The 23,949-nt window shown below is 42.4% G+C and overlaps 1 protein-coding gene across 1 annotated transcript in view; it reads left to right on the top strand.

Annotated features, from left to right (window-relative positions):
- Positions 1 to 23,949, top strand: part of ctnnd2a (catenin (cadherin-associated protein), delta 2a) — a 287,463-nt gene that overhangs the window by 177,641 nt on the left and 85,873 nt on the right. Inside the window, exon 14 of the mRNA XM_069666943.1 lies at positions 15,665 to 15,797. Coding sequence (XP_069523044.1) covers positions 15,665 to 15,797 — 133 coding nt within the window. The remainder of the gene's footprint in view (positions 1 to 15,664; positions 15,798 to 23,949) is intronic.

Below are 23,949 nucleotides of genomic sequence, written 5' to 3'. Positions count from 1 at the left end.
TACATCATTTGTATCCTTGTTATGATCAGCCCAGCTACCTTCCCTGTCTCCGTCACCATCTACTTTAATAGGCTAATGCCAAAGACAACTTGCAGGCTGAGTCTGCACAAGACTGCAGGACTGTATTAGCTGCTGATAGACAGCTGCAAAGACAGCAACGTTAAGAGCCATATTGATTACCTCTATAGCCGACACATTTATTTATTATGAAGTGGTTGAATTTTACTCCTGGTGTACAAGATTCAATATTTAATTGTTTTACACATTCACTTTAAGTTCTTCCAGCTTTTTAATCAGCTGCTGGTTAACCCTGTCATGTCCATTTTGCTAGAAATGGTGGCTATTTAACCAGTGAAGTCCACTAATGTTTGCATCCTGAGCAGACATTCTGGAAGTCTGCAGAAAGTCTGCTTGTAAGTCCCTTGAAAAACTAAACTATGTGTTTAGATGGCCCACTGCACTTGCAGGTTTCTGGGGACACGCCTGCAAAGTCTGCGAGATGTCCTGTCCTGGATGGATGTAGCAAAAAAATGTGCTCAAAACTGCTCAAATGCCTGTAAAACATGACAATAATACCATCAATCTCAGATGCATTATCAGTTTCACGATGGCATGTTTGTCATTGTGTTACTCATTTATTTCTTGTCCTATTCATATTTTATCACTAGAATCTTCTTACTACGTTATCAGCATATTTTTATGTTTTGTCTTGTAAAGCTTTTATCAAATAGCATACTCTGTGTGCTGTGTTATTACCCCAGCGTGAAGTAATGAGAATAGCAGGTGCATAAGCTAATCACTGCTTTATTAGCTTTTTCCCTCTTGCGTCGTCTCGCTGACTCTCTCTCGCACACACAAACACGTTGCACACAAGGCAATACTAAAATATTAATATTCCCACACCCAAACTCAACAGTGCCAAGTAGAGTGTTAAGTCACCTCAAGGTGAAATGCCAGCTAAGTTGAGTATCACACTTTAATGCCTGGGCAGAGGAAAATCAAAATGAATTATGGAGCAATTTGGGTCAGATATGTAAGAGCTGCACAGCTGCCTAATTTTCAGAGGAATGTTTGTAAAGTGTGCGCACGTTTGAAAATAACTCTGCAACAGAAGACTTTGAACTAAGGAGTTTGAAAATAACAAGTTTATGGGGATTTTTCTAAGTAATAAATGGTTGCAAGAGGGTAATAGCTGCTTCTGGATACTATAAAAGTATAGCAAACTGAGTGAGACTACTCCACAGGCCCAGGGGACCGGGGACCTCCTAATCTAGAGCCTCTAGGTTAACTTACTGTTTTTACTTAGTGAAGAATTCCTCTCAAATTCCTTTTTAAAATCTATTCTTTCCTTTTATATTAAATTTAGAGATGACACAACAACTCTCAGCTGCACAGCGGTGCAGTGGTTAGCGCTGTCACCTCAAAGCTAGAAAGGTTCCAAGTTCGAATTGTGGTTCGGACGTAGTGAGCCTTTCTGTGTGGAGTTTGCATGTTCTCCCCGTGCGTGCGTGGGTTCCCTCTGGGTACTCCGGCTTCCTACCACAGTCAAAAGACATGCTCGTGAGGTTAACTCTAAAATTGTCCGTATGTGTCAGCCCTGTGATTGACTGGCGATCAGTCCAGAGTGCCTCTCGCCCATTGACAGCTGGGATAGGCTCCAGTCCCCTGTGACCCTGAACAGGATAAGAGGAATAGATAATGGATGAATAGATGGAAAACAAACTTATGACACAAAGGGAGTGAGCCAATGTATCTACATGCACTTGAGTTATTTTATGATTTAACCTGTTTTTTTCAAACATCGTGTTCATGAGAAATCCAACTTCCGTTATATGGAGGAGGGGTGAGAAAAACCTGGTAAAATGATTTCACTTGATTTGTATGAAAGAATGAATTCACATATAAGCTTGTTTTCTAATGAGGATTTTAAAGGAACATAGAGTATGTGCTCAACAAAGTTCTTCGTATCAGTGGGAGGCATTTAAGGCATCTCATCCAGTCGCTACAGTTGTCCTCATATGCCCTTAAAACACACCCACAAAAAACTTACTGAATAAGCAGGTAGAAAGCAGATGAGCTTGCACATGAACCAGTTAGTAGGGGCAACCTGTCAGGGTAAATTCTCAATGCAATAGGTCTCTCCCCCTCACACACACGCACACACACAGATCAGAGTGATCATAGCTCAGACAGTTGACATCTGCATCTCTCTTTGTATGTGTGTTCACTTTATGCCCATTATACTCTCAGCACACTGGAAATGTCAGTCTGTCCAGCTTTCTGTCTTTGCCTTGTTTTTAGCCATCCATTGCTTTTATTTAGAGCTGTCCTGCTCATCTTGGCCTCCACTTATCCTGCTCTCCGGTGATTTAGTTCTGGTTTAACTTCCCCCTCTTTGACATCACGGAGTGTGCTAAAAAAAACAGAGAGATAGGTAGTAGGGGAAAAAAGGGATGAAACATAAATAACAGAGAAAGGGTAGAGGGAAGGAAATAAGAACAAGGGGTGTGACAAAAATGCTTTGCCTCTGTGCTAAAGTGAATTTACACTGAGTTTGTGTGGGCTGTTTGAAGGAAACACAGGTGTGTACATGTTTGTGTGTGTGTGTTAGTGTGAGAGAAAGAAATGGAGGAAGCCAAAAAGTGTGTGTGTGTGTATGTGCTTCTGAGTCTGTACACGTTGTCTGGCAAGTCATCTCTCTTGTTTAATGTCAGGGCAGGCCTCTGACCTCTATTGTAAATGTCTGGCTCTGTTATGTGAATCTGGCAGTGGAGTGATGCACAACACACACATGCATGCACACACTAACTGAGACCCGTGTATACACACACACACACACACACACACACACACACTCACACACACAGAGCTGTAAACAGTGCTAATATCCAGCTTGACCTTATCAGTGTGATATTCACATGGCAGAATAATTCAGGATAATTTGTGGTTGCGCGATACACACGCACACACAAACTGACAGTGTGTCACCTTCATTAGGGATGAAGCAGAAAGGTGCATTTGTTCGTCATACACACACACACACACACACACGTAGCCTAGCATCCTCATTAGCATCATCACAGTAAAAATAGCTCACCTTTCTTGTTTGTCATTCAGAGGCCAGCGCTGACTAGATGACATGATTGCATCTCAGCTTGCAAATCAAGAGACAATGGGGCAGTAATTTTTCAGCAGGCTCTCCTCCATCCAGCGGCGTAATGGTCAGCCTGCGCTGTGATTGGTTAAGTGTGTTGGATGTGTATTTGATTTGCCAATTTGTTCACTTGCATTGTATCATTGCTGAAGTTATAGTGATTTTTTTTCTCAGTCTTGTTGGACCTTATTGCAGTGCAATCTGCTGATGGTGGTTCACTGATGTCAACTCCCTCATCAATCTGATCAAAAACCCACCTCACACTTAAGTGGGCTGGTTTCTATCCACTTTAAATCATTGAGAAAAAAAAAAGAAAAAATCTTCTCACTCTGAATCTTAAATCAGCTCGAGTGATACTTTTTTGATCTTTGAGGGGGCGAGAAAAAAACAACTTTCCTGTCAGGAAATTTGCATTAAAAATGAACTATTTTCAATGCAAATTCTAACTATTAATAATTAATACCACATGTCGTCTGCAGGGCCATTTTTATTAAGTGTAGTACAAGCTAAAGGTTCCTGGCCCACTTATCTTTACCTTCCCTTTATGTGTAGAGGAGGATGGCTGATCTTAAAGGAGCAGTTCGCCCCTGGAAAAAGCCACTCAAAGCTGGTGATCTCTGTAATCGATAGCAATAATATTTGAAATTGGCGCCATAGCTGTGAAGAAAGTTGTACAAACAGCTCGTGGTTTTCAACCATTCTACATTCCTACAACACCCAGCGTGCATTGCGCCCTTCCCTCTGAAAGGAACGGCCCAGCGAGAGACCTGGAGTGAAATTCTTCCATTTCCGCTGCAGGCAACGGCTCAGAGCGATACAGAATCAAAAAATAAGACGAGAGTCAAACCTGATGGTTTTGAACAAGACATGACATCAGAGGTGGGCTTCCTAGATTGAGGAAGTGTAATTTAGCGAGCTCCCGGGCCTGGAGATTTTCCGGGGCCCATTGGAGAAGCAGATAGCGTCTTCCAAAGGCACAGAGCCAAACTGCATTTTGTTTAGGGCATTAGCTCCCCAATATAGCATGATAGGACTGAGGCTGAAAATAGACGAAGTGGTCCTTTAATAGTAGAGCAATAAACCTGCATTAATACGCTATCATTTCTACCGGTTAAAATTGTGTAAACAACTTTCTTGAAGAAACACACAGTGAAACTAAACTATAGTTTTCTGCTCACTTTGGATACAGAAGGGAATTCAAGTCATTCCTAATGAGACTATCAGCCCGATAAAGTCCACTTGAAACTGCATCGTGGCACACTGTATCTCTCCCTACAACCAAATTGTTTTTTGATTGGATAGATTTTCTGAGGGAGGGAGATTGTGCTCCATTCTTGCTTTAGATACAGTAGAACACACAGCTCAATCTTAATGAGTGTGGTGTGATACATTATTATAGTCTAGGTCACCTCAACTTCTATTGGCCCGTCTAATGACTGTTTGACGGAGTGTATGTTTCACTGGCCTATTGTTTGGCTGTGTAAACATCCGGTAATTGCGCTGTGTAACGGGGGAATAGTGCCACCGGGTTGAAAATTACCGATCAGCAAATGTGGGATAATAGCTGCGTGAATATGTGTGTGTTTTTGCCTGTTTGTAGATAGGACTGTGTGTTTGTGTATATTCAATGCATATGCAATATGTGCACTTGTGTGGATAAGCATGTGTGTGTGTGTGCTTTATTGAATGTCCCTGTGAATGTGAGTGTGCATGCCTTTGCTAAACTGCAGCGTGTGTAAGTATTCAATATCTTGTGTATGTACGTGCATGTGTGCGTGCCCTTCTCTGGGTGTGTTTATAAATGAACACCTGTCTGTCAGCTTAATGCCCTATTCGATTAGGCTTCCAATTCTGTGTGTTCAGCTAATTGCAAGGACTAGTGCCGGCGTTTGTGTTTTCCTTACCCTGGCAAATCGCTCCATGGCCCTGCACACTAATGTTCTCCTTCATCAGTCCCACCCATGCCAGCCACACACACAAACACTCATAGATGACATTTTCCACATTTTACTTTCCAAGTAGACACACTTAGAGCAAAGCAAATTATCGAAAGGGCAGAGTAGAAAAAGCCAGCGATCATAAACTGCTGTTAATTGGTGAAGTATTGGAGCAGTAGAGCAGTTCAGTGGGCTGCCATTCCGGTAAAGAACAAAGCAAATCGAGAGGAACACTCAAAGATAAAAGGCACCTTATCTCTGTTCCACTGTACGAGATTTCTGCTCGGATTTGACACTTTGTGCATAATCACTCCTCCTACTAAATCAGGGCTTCTACAAGAATTATAGATGAAGTGCACTTCTACTTGAAAATTATACCATTAAGTAGGGCTGTGGCGGCATTGAGTTTTTTGAACTGCGGTAAAACACTGATGCCCCCTTGCGGTTAACCGCTGCCCCCCTCTATAAACTCTCGGGCCTTTAATTATTTTTGTGCAAAACTGTTAGACAGGAAAGATGTGGAAAACTACTAAAATGTTTATTACAACCAGTACGAATGTTGAAATTAGGCTATCGACTAACTTATAAATTGGGGGTCTGACCCTACTTGTTGTACTGAGAGATGTCTGTGAAGGTTCTCAGTCATCCAGGTCATGGTAATTCTAAGCTTAATCCAAAAGACAACTGGCCTTGGTTGAAGTTCTTGAAGACGTTCTTGAAGGCTTCTTCAGTTCTAACTAACTAGTGGACAGAGCTGGAAACATTAGCCTCTGTAGGTCATTAGTATGCTAATCGGTGTGTAATCACGGGTGAGTCGTATCACTGAGAGTCGTTAGTAGGCACTGCTGTTGATGGGTCTTTAAGCTCACATGATCCTGAGTGTGAGTGTGATCTCAGCTGTTTGGGCAGACAATTCAACTTTGCATTGTACAATTGGTTCGATAGAGGTGTCAAGGAAGCCATCTTTGTTAAGCTGGAAAAAAACATCCCTTAACATAGGCGGTGGCCTAAGACACCACCTACCACCCACTCACAATGCAGTGTTGAATTCTCTGCCCAAACAGCTGAGATCATACTCACACTCAGGATCATGTGAGCTTAACGACCCATCAACACCAGTGCATACTAACAACGCTCCTTTATTTCCATCCTTTCAGACTCTTCTGTCAGTCACCGTGGTGTACATTTCTTTATCCTTCATCCTGATCAGCTGACAGAGACTCTGAGCTGCCATGCTTGCGTGCTTGGTTCCACGCGCATATTAGTGCTAATCTTCTTCCTCCAGCCGCTACGCATACATAGAAATACCTTTTTGCCGTCTCTTTCGGACATAGGTTCAGCTTTACTTTTCACCTCACTCTCTTTGGATCATCGGGGGAGTGTCTCACTGCTGCTTCTCCTGCTTTCTGTTGTGCTAACTTGACACCTGGCAGCATTCAGGTCCGACTGTTTGTTTCCACGCCGCCGTAGCGACCAGTAAATGTGGCGTTTGAGTGAAGTAGAAAAAAACAGTGCTTCATTGCACAGACAACCAGATAAATAATTAAGTCTTCCACATGAGATAAAAATAAAAGCGGTGATGACCGTCACTGGGTTGGCATCACGGTATTGCGGTCATGCGGTTACCGTCACAGCCCTACTATTAAGAAAGCTTTTCCTGGTTTGAGAACTCGCTTATAACAATGAACTTCTTCTACTTTTTTATTATAGACTGAACAAGCATGCACTTCATATTATAAGTTGCTATAATTATACACAATCAAATATAATATATGCAATCCATAAAAGTACATTGCGTATAAAATGAAAAAAATGTTCTTCTGGTGACAAACCTTACCTTTCATCACCTCGTCCCACTTTCACCTCTCACTGTCCCATTCATGTTTCATTTAACAGCTCTCATTCTACTCACTCTGTCCTTTATTCGCTTGTATTCAACCTCCTGAGCCTCCTATTCCCAGCTGGAAGATGCCATAGAGAAAGCCTATTGATTTTTCTCTTCGCCTCTGTGCTCGATCCGTGGGCTTAAGGTGGAAAAACTCCAGACTCGCCTAAGAAAGAGAGGGAGGCATAGAGAGAGGAAGTGAAAAACGGGTATAGTGGCTTGTGTGGACAAAAGCAAGTGAAGAAGAAGAAGAAGCCACATGTGACTTCTCGAACTGGCTCTGTCCCTTCCATCATTGCTCTCCTTTTCAACCCATTCTGTTGCTACTGTCTAGGGCCTCGTATTTTCCTCCCTCCTCCACTTTTCTTCTGTGTTTCTTTCTCTCTCTCTCTGCTCACTTGTCCGTGATCTGTGACTACCAAAGTATTTTCCATTCATCCATCAGTTTCTGTGGAGCAGCAGGTGAGAAGGAGGAGGAGGAAGGTAACAGAAGATGAGGTGTTTTCCTTGTACCTGCCTCCCCTTTTTTTGTCCACTGTGTTTTTTTTCTGGATGAGTTTCATCCCTGGCTCCATCCACCCATCTCTTATCTATCCATTTGTCTGTCCGGCTATTACCAGCATCCCCTCTCTCTTTCCACACCCTTCATTGATCCCCCTCACTGAGGCTGGGATTTGTTTTTAGTTCCCTCCTGCTGTAATAGAACTCCACGCTGAGACATTTTTAGCCGAAGTGAAGAGCAAGTGCGGATTGTACAACATAATGAAAGGTTGTAATTGTTCCTCCATTGTCAATGGATGGCCTGTTTATGTGTTGATAATTATAATATGTAATACACAAAAGCTTCAGGTTTCAGCTGCATCCCATTGTGCCGGCTGTATGTGCGAAAGAGAAAACAAAACTTTCCTTGTTTGTCATTCGGGCACATCAACAGAGTTGGCTATTTTCCTGGATAGCATCTTAATTAAGTTGCACTTTAATTAAAGAGACCCAGCACTGCACTCTGAGTCAATGTTTCTGTGTCTTCCCCTGAAAGTTACTTTGACTGAGGTTCATTGGTGCAGTTGCTGAAGTCTCTTCTGTGTATTGACTTCCCCTTCACTAATGCACTCTACCTGAGCATTAGGCCTGCACAGTATGAGGAGAATCTGCCATGTGCGATTACATTTTTCAATACTGCGATGACGATATGACATGCGATTACTATTACAATTAGCATATTAGCTATAACTTACAGTTCCTTTGTCTGAAAGCACCTGCTGTTTCGCATATTTAACACAGTGCCAATGCGTATAACAAGTTGTCCTTCCTAATTTACATTTCCAAATAGCTGAAGTGATTCAGTGTTTCATTCAGACTGTATGGATTTAAAGTTATAATCTCTAAGTTCTCAGTTTCGTTCATTCTGGCGGCACCTATGGTGATAAACGGTATTTGCGTTGTTGTGTGACGTTCCACGGTTGGGTCCGGTTGTAACTCTTGATTTTCCTAGCTGACAGACGCTTTCCTTTTGCCCCCTTCCTTCATCTGAGGGTCGAATTTGTTTCTTTGGATTTTCACTTATTTTTGAAATTGTATCTGTAGTCATCAGTCTTTTCTTTGTTTGTTCAGCCACAGTAGATTACTGTTTACTCGCAACACTTGCAGAGACCGGAAAAGCAGCCGCTTAGCTCCGCCTACCCTCTCTGGCAGACCAACCACTGTTGGGTGATGGAGAACGTGTCACTAACTGGGTGCTGCTTGTGATTTTTTCCACCAAAGTCACCACAGACACCCAGTCAGTAATACTGCAAATGCAAAGTCTGTCATCAGTGGGCCATAGGCTCAATCACCATTGTGTTACCACATTCGGCGATAGATGGTGACTATTTATTTAAATAAAAATTAGATTATCATTTAAATAATAGTGATATTTTTATACAAATCATTACTCATGACTTAAAAAAGGATATAGTATATTTACCCACAAGAATGTGCTTCATTCTACACTATGTTGTAGTGTTTGTTCACAAACTACTTTATTCTGATCACCTCTCTTCTCTTGAGTTCTCTCTTCTTTCTCCCCACACACCTGCTGTAACTGCAGGCGCTCGTACCGCCCCAGCTCCTCCCGCCCCGCCTCTTTCTGGTTCTCTCTGCCTGTATGTGTCTGCTCTGTTGACATTCATCATGTGCTGTACATTTGACAAAGTCGCCCAAAATTACACAACTCGCATTTTCAGTTTTTCACCCATGGTCTTGTTTTCACAGCGCGTGCGAAAGATGCTCTTCGTTAAAGACGTTAAAAGCGCGAGGAAACGAACAAAACCGATGCTGAATGACATCCGCGCTACACAGCTGCACTGAAAATCTTTTTTTAAACAGCACTATAACAAGGTCGATATTCAACAAGAGACGTCGCACCTTATCAATTAATTTGCAGGAGGGATGCACAAGCGTCTGTGTGCGTGTGTGTGTGTGTGTTTTTCTGATGAGCATGTGTGGAGAAGCAGCTCGCCACAGGTGCGGGAGAGGCAGAGCCCAGGGGGGGGGAATGTGGAGTAATTAATCAATCGTGGACAAATAAAATAAACATGACAAAATTAGTCGCCAAACATAGTGGGGTGGCTGTTAATATACTTGGGTGGCCCTCTGATAGATCAAATGTTTGCATGCAGATGTGAATAAACAATACGTGTGTATGAAATCGGTTTTTTTTTAGGTATGGTGAAAAACGCAGTCTTTTGCAATGTGTTCCGATTACATTGTGATTAATCATTCAGCCCTACTGAGCATGTGTGCAGCAGGGCCCACAACCTATTGTGCAAAAACGTGTGAGACTCAATTTACACATTACATCTTCATTAAAGCGTACACAAATGGAAAGAGGGCTATCAGTGGGATGAAAAGTGATGGAGAGAAAGAGAGGGTGCACAAAGGGAGAGAAAGAGTTTGTGTGTGGGGGGGGGGGGGGGGGGGGGGGGGGGGTTGAAATAGGACTGCAAGAATGATTCAGTAGCCAATACTTGTAAGTAGTGCCATTTGCTCCTCTGACAAACTCTTACACAGTTTCTCTGTAGTAACAACAGATATTTGATCACTACTGTATAGCAACAAATTACCCACATTTAATTTCCTCTCTTTCTACTCTCCTCCCTGCAATTTTCTCTCTCTTCTCTCGCTCTCTTCCTCCCACACTACCCCCCGTCCCCTATTTCTCTCCCTTTCTCTTTGTACTCTCTGCACCCCCGCTATCCCCATGCAGTGATGAAGATTGATGTGCAGGTCCTAATTAGCATCTGCTCTAGTATGCACACTGCCAGTCTGTCCATTCCTGACCCTCCAATCAGTTAAGAGACATGACAGGCCTTGTCCAATCAGATTAAGGCCAGCGGGACAGGCTTCCTGTGTGGAGCTGTCACTCCAGATGCATTGGGCCCCGCTGATGGATGTGATTTGGGCTCAGAGACCTAAATCATGTACCCTTGAGATATCAAAACTGCGTGTACAATCCTGAACCATTTGAGGTTGTGAAGATGGAGAATGAGATCAGATAGATGCGCTACAGTATGTTATAAATCTTTGATGACTGAACATTAAATATGTTCATATACTGGCTTTTCCTACAACATATATCACACAATTATCCAGTATGTGCATTTGTGGCCAGGTCAAAGGTCAGATCAGCTTTACTTACTTTTTTGAAGCTGTTGCTCGAGGGCATTTCAGTAGGAGGGATGATTTTTCATAAGTAGCAATACTCCAAACATGAATCTGTGTAAAGCCTGACAATGAATACGACATACACATACTTGACCGACCCTGTGGTGCGAGCTGAGCTTTGTTTCATGTAATACTTGAGAGTGACAACACCTTGCTTCTCACCTGTAGTCTACAGATTTTGTAACTCACTTGAGGGATGGCTTCACTTCCAATGTCGCACAGTTTCCCATTTGCTATTTTACAAAGTGTGTATGTTGTGTGTTTATCTGTATTACTGTAATGTATTGTGTACCTGGGGGACAGGTATAAATGGAAAATTCACAGTGACTATATCCAAGGCCTTTCCACTCAGCTGCCTCTCTGTGCAGTGTGACTCTTCACGAACATAAGACACTAAATTTCATAACCTAACCGCACTCATTTTTTAGCTGTGTCGTTATTTATCACATCATGCGATTCATAATTCATCCTTCCACACTTTGCCTCTGCTAGTTCATGCATTGGAGTTCAGGGATACAGGGAACATGACAATGAATGATGCATCACAGGGGAGATTTATCGCTGTCACTCATGCCTCTCCCTCCGCCTTCGTTCTTCCTCTACCGGGCTTAAATACTAGAACAATACACAGCAGCAATCAACCAACCTGTATAAAACATCAGCACCGCTACACACAAAGCATCACTATTGTATCAGTGTGTTTTCACATGAAATGAGCTCACCATGTTTGTGTGCATAATGTTTCCATGTATGTATACTGTATAGCGGTGGTCATGCTGGGATCCAGCTGTCCCGTGAGATGTGGACATGAAAAGAGAGACATGTGAAAAGAAGATTTATAAAAAAAAGAAGGAAATCCTTTGATAATCATTGCATTTTCATGTGTTGTACTCGTGTATCACAGATTCCTCCCTCCTGTGCATGTGTGTGTGTGTGTGTGTGTACGACTGCATCAAAGCACCACCATCACACAGCAGTCTTTTCTCATGTCCCAGTTATATCACTCTGCCTCCACCCTCCCTCCCCCATGAACCCCCTTGCCACCTGCCTTTATTCTCAGTATGTCAGACTCACTCTGCTGCCATACCCAGTGTTTCCATTGAAAGTATTTCGCTGCATCACGCCTCCGCATGCCTCGAGAAATGGCAAAGTAACCTGTCTAACCAGGGACGCCGAGCTCTGTGCAGCAACAGTGCCACCTTATTTATTCTCATTCCCACTGCTCGATCGTATAAAGGACGTGAAGCTCAGGTTTAAAAGAAAATAACACATTCTCTGCTGCATGTTTTACCACACAAAGCATTAAAAAAGTAATGTAACATAAAGAACATAAACTGCAGCATATTGTTTAGCCATTTCCTCAAAAGCTGTGATGGTATTTAGTGCGAATCCTGCAGTTTTGTTGGCACCGCCTCTTTGATCAGTTCTCTTCTGCGCTCTGTTTGCATCCCGCTGTTTCCCATCGCTGGCTTGTCGCCTAGCTGTGCGTCTACCAGGGCTGTAGTTCTCATTAGCACCTGTGTGGACATGACTTGCTTATCATATCTGAGATGTTTCCTCTTTCTTTCTCTATTTCCCAATGCTTCCTTTTGCCTTCAAATGCTCTGCTTTCCCCTCTACTCCTCTTCCTCATTCTCATTCTCCCTCTGTGTTTCACTCGCTCTCACTCCGTCTCTCTCCCTACCAGGGGTTTTTAATTAATGGCGAGCCATGATGCTTATCTTATCAGCAGATCACTCTGCTTTCTATTAACTACACTGACAGTGCTGCGAGGCTGCCGGCGATGGATGAACACACACACGCAAACACACACAAAGCAAGCACACATCACATGAGCACATCGTTAAATACATACATAAGATTAGGAAAGCGCACACATGAATGTGGTAACACTTGCTGCTGCGTGCACAAAGACACACTGACAGAGGTGTCCACACACACATCATGATCCTATCTTCATCTTGCCACACACTTACACACGCACACACATAAACAAACAAACTGCCCTGATGGTATCTGGCTGTGTGATTTAAGGAGTGTTGTTTGAGGGTCTCTCCTCCTAAATCCCCTAAATGCCTTGGGAATCCCTCCCTCTTCCTCCCTCTCTCTATCTCTCTTCTACCTCCCTCCCTCTGTCCTGCTTTATGGCTGAATGAACACTTATCATTCAGCTGATAAAGAGCCGTCCACGCCGGAGCTTGCTTTATCTTCGAGAGCCATGTTTACTCCCCGCGAACACCCTGCTTTTCACAGATGTTTCATAGACCGCGTTGGCTTGATCCAGCGCAGATGAGAGCGTGGTGTCAAGGCTTCATCTTCCGCTGCTAAAACTTCAAACACACACACACACACACACACACACGCGCAATCCTCCACCCCATCAATTTTAACTCTCTATGCAGGTCAATTGTCCCATATTTACCACATTTTCATGGTGGCAATGTTGAGCTCAGAGGCAAAATAAATCGACGTTTTTCACGATTGCTTGATGGGGATGAAAGTGAGCCGCATTTTGGCACAGAACAGTGGGCATGTCGGCTCGAACAACAAAATCAATCCTGGAACACCACAATCGATGGAAGCCGCAAAATTTCAACATAGGTTTTTTGAGTTGACAGTTTTGTGAGGGCACTGAGAGAAAGAGAGAGAGAGGGGAAGCAACAGAAACAATTTGCAGAGTGGTTATTGGAGAAAATATTACAGTAGATTGTGGACAGACACTCTTGTGTACACACACAGTCGCCCACACTTTTCTTGCACACTCATAATTTCCTCATTTGGGGGACCGTAGCAAAACAATTATCAGAAGGGGATAATACAATAAAGGAGACCATTTCCTGGGTATTACCAAGGGACAAAACATTTATTTCACTTTGTCCAGTGTGCTCATAGGAGTGTAAACTCATAACGGTAGAAAGTAAAGAACATAACTCAGGCTGCAGACAGCATGAGGCAGTCGTGATGCTGTGTTGTGCAACTCTTCAAAACCTGTACCCCTTTGTCTAAGCTTGCTCAAAACATGGTTTGTGTCAATGAAAGGCTGCACTGAAGTTTTCTGTATTTGCCTGAACATACTTGCATTGTGTTTCATGGCTTTAAAGTAATAATCTCAAAGATTTTCAAGTAAATAAATGTCTGTTAAATCCCTATCTATCGCAGAATGAGGTAACACAATGGTGATTGAGCCTATGGCCCACTGATGAAAGCCTTTGCATTTACAGTCTTATGGTCTGGGTGTCTGGTGCAACTTTCGGGGAAAGAATCTTAAGCAGCGCCCAGTTAGTGACACATTCTCCATCACCCAGCAGTGGTTGGTCTGCTAGAGACGGTAGGCGGAGCTAAGCGGCTGCTTTTCCAGTCTCTGCAAGTGTTGCGAGTAAACGGTAATCTACTATGGCTGAACAAACAAAGAAAAGATCGATACAACTTCAAAAATGAGTCAAAAAAAGTTGGACACTCAGATGAAGGCAAACAGTCTAAAAAGGAAAGCGACCGTCAGTAACAAAGGGAGCCAACCGTAGACGTCTGGATATCTGGGACATATTCACCCGCAATTTCCTTTTATCGCCATAAGGTGCCATCAAATAGAACAAAACTGAGAACTTCAAGATTAATTCATTAATCAAAAAATGAATTAATAAAACTTCAACTTAATTCAGACTGCCTTCATCTTGTCCCTCAAGATGGTTATCTCCAAGAGAAAATTTGGATCTCAACAATCATCTCTATAGGTTCGTTTTTTCAAGAGCACTTTGCATTTACAGAAAAGTCTGCTCACAATACTGTTTGTTTTATTCATAGACTGTATATAAAGTGCCATCTTGCACTGCGAACGTCATTAAGAGCCAGAACTGCGCAGTAGAGATTGGCGGGTAGAGCCGCGAACCCAAACAGCAAAGATCCCGCTCATCAGCGTGTTTAACAGCAGAACAGCTTCTTGTGTTGGTCTGAAGCAGATGTTCACAGATATGGACACTTCAATGACTGTAGTGATTGTTTTAGTTACGTTTCCTCTCGACGTTCCTCCTCTACTCTGCTAATCCAGAACAGATTGGCTGCAGGAGCCGTATTTGTCAACAGAGCTGTCAATCATCCTTTTAACAGCATCAAATAACTAATTAAAAATAAACTTGTCAGTAAAATGAACACTTGGATATAAATCAGCATGATAAGAACTAACTATGATGACAGAAACCATGTCTGAGAAATATTTATTTGACGTGTATTTTGATTTTATAGTTTGACTCATGTCCCATCTGTTAACATGGAGGAGGTGGGCTTTATGACGTATACTGCATCCAGTCAGCAGGGGGCAATGTTGATGTTTTGGCTTCACTTTTAGGGAGCTGTCATGTGGTCCATCTTTGTATACAGTCTATGGTTTCATCCCTTGGATCCCTTTTGAGTTGTTTGTTATGACCCTTTATGACTCACTATATGTTGAATAATGCAGCCATGAAGAGTTGAACAACTTTCAAAGAAAGACTCTATTATTCTTAAAGAAAAACCCAAATCCTCTTCAGTTTTTGCAAAGACTGTTTGAAACATATTTTTTACCATTTTGTGTTCACGGATCCTGCTTAACCCGTTGGCCTCATCTTCACATGCTCTCATTTCCCGTGCCTGATATTTGATGGAAATGACAGTGTTTTGGCAAATTGGCCATTCAGAGTGTGATTTGCATCATTTCTGTCCTATTTTGTTGCCTAACTTGTAAAGCTCTTTCACGTAAGAAGAAAGCTCTTTGGTTGAAAACAGAACAAAGTGGATTTTGACATTTAAATCTCTCACATTCACACACTGCCTTTTTATCTATCTGTCTGTCTTTGTAACCATGTAAGTGAATGTGTGAATATGTGTTAGCTCTGGGTGTTGGGAAGAAAGTCTGTGATTTTATTGGACTGCTTTCAGGTACTCTCCTGTGTGTCAGTGAGATGCTTTGTTAAAGTGCTGCAGGAATCAAAGTTTATGTCTGTCTCTCTGCAGAGAGTTTGGGTGGAGAGATCCGGAGCTGCCAGAGGTGATCCAGATGTTACAGCACCAGTTCCCATCGGTGCAGTCCAATGCTGCAGCTTACCTACAGCATCTCTGCTTCGGAGACAACAAGATCAAAGCTGAGGTTTGTATCCATATGTGTGTGCGCGTGTGTGTGTTTTCAGTGTTGTGTGAGCATTTGATTAGGATCAGGGCTCTAGAGGAGGGAATCATTGTAACGTGTAGGATAAAAGCCATAATAAGGTGTTTAAAGGAACCAAGTGAATCCCTGCTTATTAGTCAGAGTTAACAAAGGTCCAACTTTTTTGCAATTTCCTGCAGTCACTCTCAAGAAATAGTGTTTTAACTAACCTGTTCCACACTGATGTTCTGCATGATAAAGCTTGCCTCAATCTCGATCCCTAAGCTCTGCCTTCTATTGAGTTTTGTCTACAATGGCAGTATAGTTCAATTAGTCCCAAAGTCACGGATGTGTCTCTCTGAAGCCCCCTTGGAACTCTCTAATAAACCCTTTAATAAGGCTCGCGGAGCAATGACAACAATGACATTTGCACATGCATTTGCACTCAAATCGAAACCCAACGTTACGAAATGTCTTTTCTTTTCTCTTTCTTTAATGTGCACACACACAGAGACATACCTCGCAACCTTACTCTCAGAATCAATTTCCTAGCACGTACAGGTGTGGGCATAAACAATAGCTGTGTCCCTATCTAGGGGCGGCACCATTTGAACGGTGTATTTGAAGGCCGATGCCACAAATGCGTCCTCCTTTTCCTGCGATTCATTGCGCACCAATTCAAACGAGATGGCAGACTCTTACGCCGCCAAGGAATACACTTTTAAATGTATACGTTTTTGGTTTTAGCTCAATCGAATAGCTAGTGTTACACATGTTTAAAAAACAAAAGGGCCCTTGAAACAACTATCTTTAAGACAATAGGTTAAGTTACTTGATTTTAGTTTTGCTAGGTTGTTAGCCTGCTAGCTACCTGTCGCTAGGCAATAGGATCGGCGTTTGATAGCACAAGGTTAAGGGTGGGAACAGCTGGTTTGGCAAACAGGAAATCCTCTGTGGACCATTTTCAGTTCGGCTTTAGCAGTCTACACAGGCTACGAATGACGCAGCCTTCATAGACCGCCTCCTTCGAAGGCTGCAGCCCCTGCATTCGGACACAGCTAATTTCTTTCTATACTAGATTAATCTCAGGTCAGTCAATACCTGCTACTGCAACCTCATCGAAAAGTGATGCCACATTGCCAAAATCCTCGTTCATACTCACTTTCAAAGGAACACAAGGAAATTGAACAAAAAAGGCAGAAAACGATATTAAGTATCTGCAGATGCAGACAATTGAACATAAACACAAAGACGCAGCTTATTTTCATTCACACCGACCCACTTACCCACCCACACAAACAAAGACATACACATATACTGATAGGAAAATGTAATCACACTTGCATTCCAAAACATCACACTTCTCTCCACTCCCACTCCCTCGTGCTGTGAAAGAAACCTAAGTGTTCCTGTCTTTTGTAATGGCAGTAATTATTGCCTGAATGGAGGTGTCCAACAATGGAGAAAATAGCAACTGTGTATTGACAGTGGATGCTTTGGCCTGCCTTCATCATTCTGTTTGATTGTCTTGCTCAGTGCCCAAGGCGCTGCTAAATACTATTTACACAAATTAAATCTGGAGGAGATATCAACCAGCCAAAATTGATTGATGCTCCACATCACATCAAAGCAAGCTCTCACACGCATGTATCTCCATGCGCGCACTGCTATATGTGCATACAATGACAAAATGCAGCATGTACATTAAGACACAGAAACATGAAATCAACCATGTTTCTTAAATAGCTTTTAATGAAAAATCAACTTGATGATCACTAAGGCAGTAATGGGATATTAGTTTGGTTAAAGATCCTTTTGTTAGACTGCAGTAATCTGTTCTGAAATTCAGAGTTTTGTTTTCCTTTTGCGCTGTGATGGGATTAATGAAATGTGTTTTGTTATGATGAATAAGAATATCATTCATTTTAAAGCCCCATGGAACAAAGCAATGAACCCCTGACTGTTAGCAATAGTGTTTACTTTGTCTTTTCTCCACTATAATAGTTCTTCCCTTCACAGGGTGTAGGAGTTTCATTGTTCTTGTCACATTTGAAAGTGAAAACAATTCTTCTGCCTCCTCCACTTTATTTTTCTGAAGTGTTCAAAACTAAACAGCACCTGTTATTGTTTCACGTTTGATCCCCCTAAGAGTCTATCGCACAGATGTGCGTATGTACTGTAGAGCCGTCACATTAAGTGCGGAGTGCATCTTGACTCTCATTGACGTCTTTCTCTCAGTTCTTCTTTATTTCTGGCAGCGTTGATTAAATTTTAATCAAAGGAGATTCAAAAGAAAGTTTTAGAACAAGCACTTCATGGCCTTCAAGAGAGGCTATGAATGGTTGTTGGTTTTAGTATTGATGTTTCCTCGACATGCATGCCAAATGGAATAAAAAGGTTCCTTTTGTTCAGTGAATTCATCCGTTTCATGGTGGATCTTCAAGGCTGTAATAAATACTCTTTTTTTTTTTCATCAAGTTCCAGAGTTGAAGACTTAATGTCTAAAAAAATTTTTCTTTCAGAAACGCTACAAAACATGTGCCATGACGGCCATTAACAAGGCCATATTGTCTTTCTTTGCTACCAGCAGGCAAAAATGGTTTTATTCATTCTGACAGACATAGATAAAAACCAGTAGGATTGTTAGTAGATAACCCCCTTTCAATACAACTTAATACACTTTGTCCCTTTGTTATTTCTAAGGGGAGAAGTTTGGATGTTGAATTACTCTTCATCTCATTCTTCCAAAGACCTCTCAGTCCTAACTCTTAGCAGGCCATCCATTGATAAAGATAACCATCCATCATCAATACCGCTTATCCTGCTCAGCTTTCACCGTGCACCATTTCTGGCTTCCGTTGTACAAAGTTCCAGCAAGGAGTGTGTAGGTCCTGGCTAGTCAGTAGCGCTGCTAACGTCAGCTAACTCTCAGCATTGGTAATGTACAGGGGAAGCCCTGACCAACGGCCACAGAACAGCTCTTACCTGCGATGCGTGGACTTCTCAAGCCACCCGGTCATTCGTGACACTCTCCGCTCACTACATCGCGGCTGCCTGGCAGCTCGAGTCTCGTATAACAAAAGCAAGTGATGCACGATAGCCGCACGGTTGTGAACGCGAACCTGCAGTTGCCCAAACACAAGCTGAAAATCGATGTCTCAAAGAGCTGTCAAGCATTATTGTGTGATTGTTTTGAAAAACATACAAAATAGGAGTTTGTGTAAAATGTACAGTTTACAGGAGTTTACAGTTGAAGTTAAGTACTAAACAATGTTTTATTTTTGCAAGTTAAGCAAAAATACTTTTGTCTTAGGTTTACGTCTGTGTATTTACTTTATTGTATCAAATATAAAAGCTGCATTATCTTGAACACATTTTACTGTGCTTTAATGTCACATAATAATTTGCCATTGCGGTTTTCTTAGCACACAACAGACTGGAGTAAATCCTGAAATAAGCACCTCTTTGTTACAAATAGGGCATTGATTGTGAATCGGACATCGTTTTGAATCGAGAATTGATTTTGGATCGAATCGTGACCTAAAGAAATTGTGAGATATTAAAAGATTCACACCCCTACTAACGAACATGTCTTTGGACTATGGGAGGAAGCCGGAGTACCCAGAGGGAACCCATGAATGCACGGGGAGAACATGCAAAGTCCATCACAGCTCCTTGGGCAGTCTCACTGTGTCGTCCACACTGACTTCCATCATTGTCAGGAGGCTATGTTTAACTTTGCGTGACCAATCAGCCCATTGGGACGCGTAAAAAGCAGGACCAGAAAATATGTAAAAGTGTTAAATGCTTGACACATCGGCTGTGTCAGACATGCAAAAGATGTCACGCAGCCTTCGAGCGATTGTTAATTTTCACATGTCACACTTTGTGGGGGGGGAGACTTGTTTTAAAAATAACCTTCCACAGCAGTAGTTGAATATGCATGTCACTGTGGCAGCTTTATTACCAAGGGATTCATAACAAAGCAGATGTCACAGAAGATTATTTAATGCGTTTTCATTTTCATTCGCCAAACTTGGCAGACAAGATGATCCAGCCTGGAAACGGTTCGTTTCAGGGGTCACATGTGGTAGCTTTGTCCTGCAGGGCCGCTGCTTCTTCTTGTTTTAGTGTCACAGCTGTTGTCTTTAGTTGTTTGGGAAATGTCTTGGCTCACGTAGGTACACACTGAAAACAGAGGCGTAACGCAGCTTTCGATTCTTATCTCTATATATTTATATTAAGCATTTATTCATCAGTGCTTTTCATTCAAAACCAGCAATGCCATTTAGATATTTGACCGCAACTCACACAAATTATGGTAATTTTATATCATATCATAACTTGACAATGCGGGATTACTGACTTATATCAAAAGTCACTATAAGATTTATTAAATTGGACATCTTGAGGCTGTGAGCTGTGGTTTCACATAATTGTACAGCTGCTTAGAGGCTTACTGAAAGCCCTATTAGCTGTTTAAGAAAAAAGCACTATAAATCCCAGCTTTAAGTGGCTTGTTACATTCATATTTGAGTGTAACACACAAATAACCTTTAGAAAATATTCAGCTGTTCTTTTTTTAAATAACCCAACGAAACAACAATGGTTACATGTTACTGATTGCTTAGAATTACAAGAAAAGACTTCACATTGCTGCAATGTGAGACGGGCCATCTCGCTAACATACATAATGAATGCAAATGGCAGCTTTTTGTTATGAGCACTGATCTAAAGACTTTTTCTCTTGTTTTCAGTCAGCCAGACAGACACAGATGGCAGGGGACACACTGAGCAGCTAAACACAGCCACAACATGGCTGCTATTTGTCGCTAAAGAGACACTCTGCAGGGCCAAAGAGAGGGGGAGGGACAGGAACAGAGACGGATGAGAGAGAGACTGAGATAAGGGAGGGATGGAAAGGGAAGTAGAATGAAGAAGAAGAAGAAAACAAGAGAATATTGCTTTCTGTTATCTTGCATCAGGTATCAAGAATGCTGTGTGTGGTTTCGCAAAGGTTGGAGTAAGCAGCAGCAGCAGTTTGTCTTCTGATGGCAGTGTGCAATTTACCTATTTCATCACTGGTGTGTGTGTATTTTGGATATGTGAGAGTGCGTGCGATGTGTGTTTGAAAAATGTGTGTGTGTGTCTGTGTGTGTGTGGCAGGACATGGCTCAGATTACAGTTGGCCACAGAGGCAGCTTGGCAAATTCATCTTCAGTATCATTTAAAGCAGCTGAATACACACACACACACACACACACGGCACCCACAAACACACACTGTACTTAGATGCACATGTGTGCGCACGCACACAGTAAAAGCCCATTGACTTGTCAGGTCACGCATGCCCGTAAGTCCACCAACACACAAGCGCACACACTGTGTGAGAGTAAAGTTCAGTCACATCAGTAATTCATTTTGGGTAGCAGCCTTGTCGATATCCATTTATCCAACAGAGCGGTTGAAGGGAGAGGAACGTGCCCCTTGACTCTGTGTCATTCCTCCCCCTCTCCCCCTCTCCCCCTCTCCCCCTCTCGGCTTTACCTATTTTGCTTAGCTCACACCTCACATATTAATGTATGCCTCCACTGCTTTATTTTTATATCAATTACCAGTTTTTTTTCCTCCTCCCACCTTATGTTATGAAGTTTTTCCTTTTTTCTACAGCTGATCTGCTTGATTATGCAGCATAGTAAAAATACAAGGTTCCTACAGGTACTGATTAGATTCTATTGCATGTAGATTTACGGATCACAGTCGGTTTTACAATTTGTTGTTACAGACAGTAAATGGGAAGTCAATATGGCATAAAATCTGGTTTTAGATTTTCAGACCGTGAACTGTGCAAACAGCGAGCTCATCCGTTCAACAGACATCAGCATGAACGATGAGAGAGATACGGCGAATGATCCACGGCAAATACTGCAATAATAATCTTTCTTTTTTTAAACACAGTGCAAACAGTTTGTGTCATTTTCTGCTCTAATCACTGTGAGAAACTTTGTGCTTAACAACTGGCAGCAATATGCAAAGCAATTCATCAATGACTTCTTTAATTAAAATAACTTCCTCTGCCTTTTTCTTTTTTTTTTCTTCCATATTTCTGGAAGAGAAAAACAACTCCCAACAATGATGTTCTTTTATGTCGCTTAAGCAAAACTGTTGTTAATCCCTTGCCTCGGGGTCTTCCTGCCCTTCAGGTTACCTTTAGAGAATATGTCTGGCATGTTCTGTTTGGCTCACTGGTCTGAAGCACTGAGAATTACTGATCCATCACTTTCTACTGCAATATATCCTGTCATTCTCCATAATCTGGTTTAAGAAACACAGAAAACCCCTTTTGAAATGGTAATATGTTAGTCCACGATAATAAGTTAGAACTACCGAGGACCACCCACTCATCAACGCGTACGCACTCACGCATTGGGATTTCCTTATCCCCTGCTGTGAGGAGAAACGGTTTCTCTGTTGTCTCCGTCTTTGAACAACAGCGTCGAGCCTTTAGTTTATTTGTCAAGGTAGATTTCGGCAGCTGTGAATCCGAGTGTTGATGCTGCTGTAAAATTAGCCGTGTCCCTGCCTCAGAATAACATCAGGTAACAAAAGGTCACTGCCGGTTTTTTGGCCCAGTTTGAAATGCTCCAGAGGGGACTGTTAGCTTAGGGCCAAGAACTCAATTAGCCAAAGGTTGAAAGCTTTAAAATGCAGTTTCTCTAAGCTAAGTGTCGCTTTAAAAAACGCCCTTGTATGTGTGACTGCTAAAGGTTGAAAGGTGTGACACATCTTCACCCCACTCATGTGTAAGCAGTAAACTGATTACAGTATGCTGCTGATTAGTGTTGGCGTTGCATATGTGGTGACTCACACACACTTGTTAATCTTCCCATGCCACCCTCCCAGGTATGTGTCACCCGTGTATCCCACTGCCAGCTCTTACACCGGCAGCACCTCTGATTCCCACAATCCCATCTGTCACCGCCGCTAACTGTTACCACGGCAATGCTGTCGCTATGGGTTACCAATAGCCGTGGCCGCCGCGGAACAGTGGGAGACAAAGACAAATCAATCTGCGCTTCTAATCTTCTTTACATGCAATGGAGGAATAGGCACAGGGTTGGCAAGCCATGTAGGTAGCTCAGAGGCAATGCGGAGTAATAGCACTATGGCTTTTATGGAATAACAGATTAGCTGTGACACAAGCATAAAGAGGAGAGAGAAGAGGAGCAGAGAGGGGAGGAGAAGAGGTGAGGACTGGAGGGCATAGAAGGGACAGTAAATCAGGTTGAGGAAATTGTGTGGCCAACGGAGCAAGGTTAGTTTGCCATTCATTGCATCCCTTAATCCATTTTAATTGAATAGATAAGCAAAGTCATTTTGCTCGATAAACTCCTGCTGTGTCATCAAACACCTCCACCCCCTCTCTGCCCTCCTTCACTTTCTTATGTTTTTATTCCACTTCTTTACCCCTTGCTCCCTCTCTCACCACCTCGCCCACATCCAACGTTTTTTTTTACCTTTGAAGCAATCAAACTGAAACGAGACTTTACACTGCTTTGACGTGTTTTTCTTCCTCTTAGTCTCTCGGTTTTTTTTGGATTACTCATGCCAGATGTGTGAGTCCGCAGGAGAAAAAACAATTACCAGGTGAAATCACAGGAAAAGGCGTGGAAGTCTGTGTATTGCACTTTACTGTTCCTGTCAAGTTTTTTTTGTAATGTAAACTCCACCATCTGCTCTGTTTTTTCATGATTAAACAGGCATTAAGAACTTGCGGTAGAAGTTAATATCTCGGGTTTAAGGGAGAACATGCAGAAAAATAAAAGCTAAAAAAAGAAGCCTGATTACGCAGTTAACCATGAAAAACTTTTTTTGAGTTATCCGGTTGAGTAACTCTGCCTGTTGCAGTATTCTCCTGAGAGGATTTGCAAGTGGAAGCTTGACAGGCGGGCTTTTTCTCCTGCCTTCTCTTCCTCTCACACACACGCTAGATGTTTCTTCCGTGGTCCGACTCGTCTCCTGGTGATCACAGCAGCCTTGTTCTGGTGATTAGTGCCACTCCCCTGGTGATTGGACTAAACACTGGTTGCTTTAAGCTCCTTGGCCCCCTAAGGCAGATGAAGATCCCTGCGGTGGATAGGCGAGGCAGGAGGGT

This window comes from Semicossyphus pulcher, unplaced genomic scaffold, assembly GCF_022749685.1.
Source record: "Semicossyphus pulcher isolate SPU_LCO1_2020_fin unplaced genomic scaffold, fSemPul1.0.p SCAF_18, whole genome shotgun sequence".
Lineage (NCBI taxonomy): Eukaryota > Metazoa > Chordata > Actinopteri > Labriformes > Labridae > Semicossyphus > Semicossyphus pulcher.
This window is presented reverse-complemented; position numbering and strand designations above follow the sequence as displayed.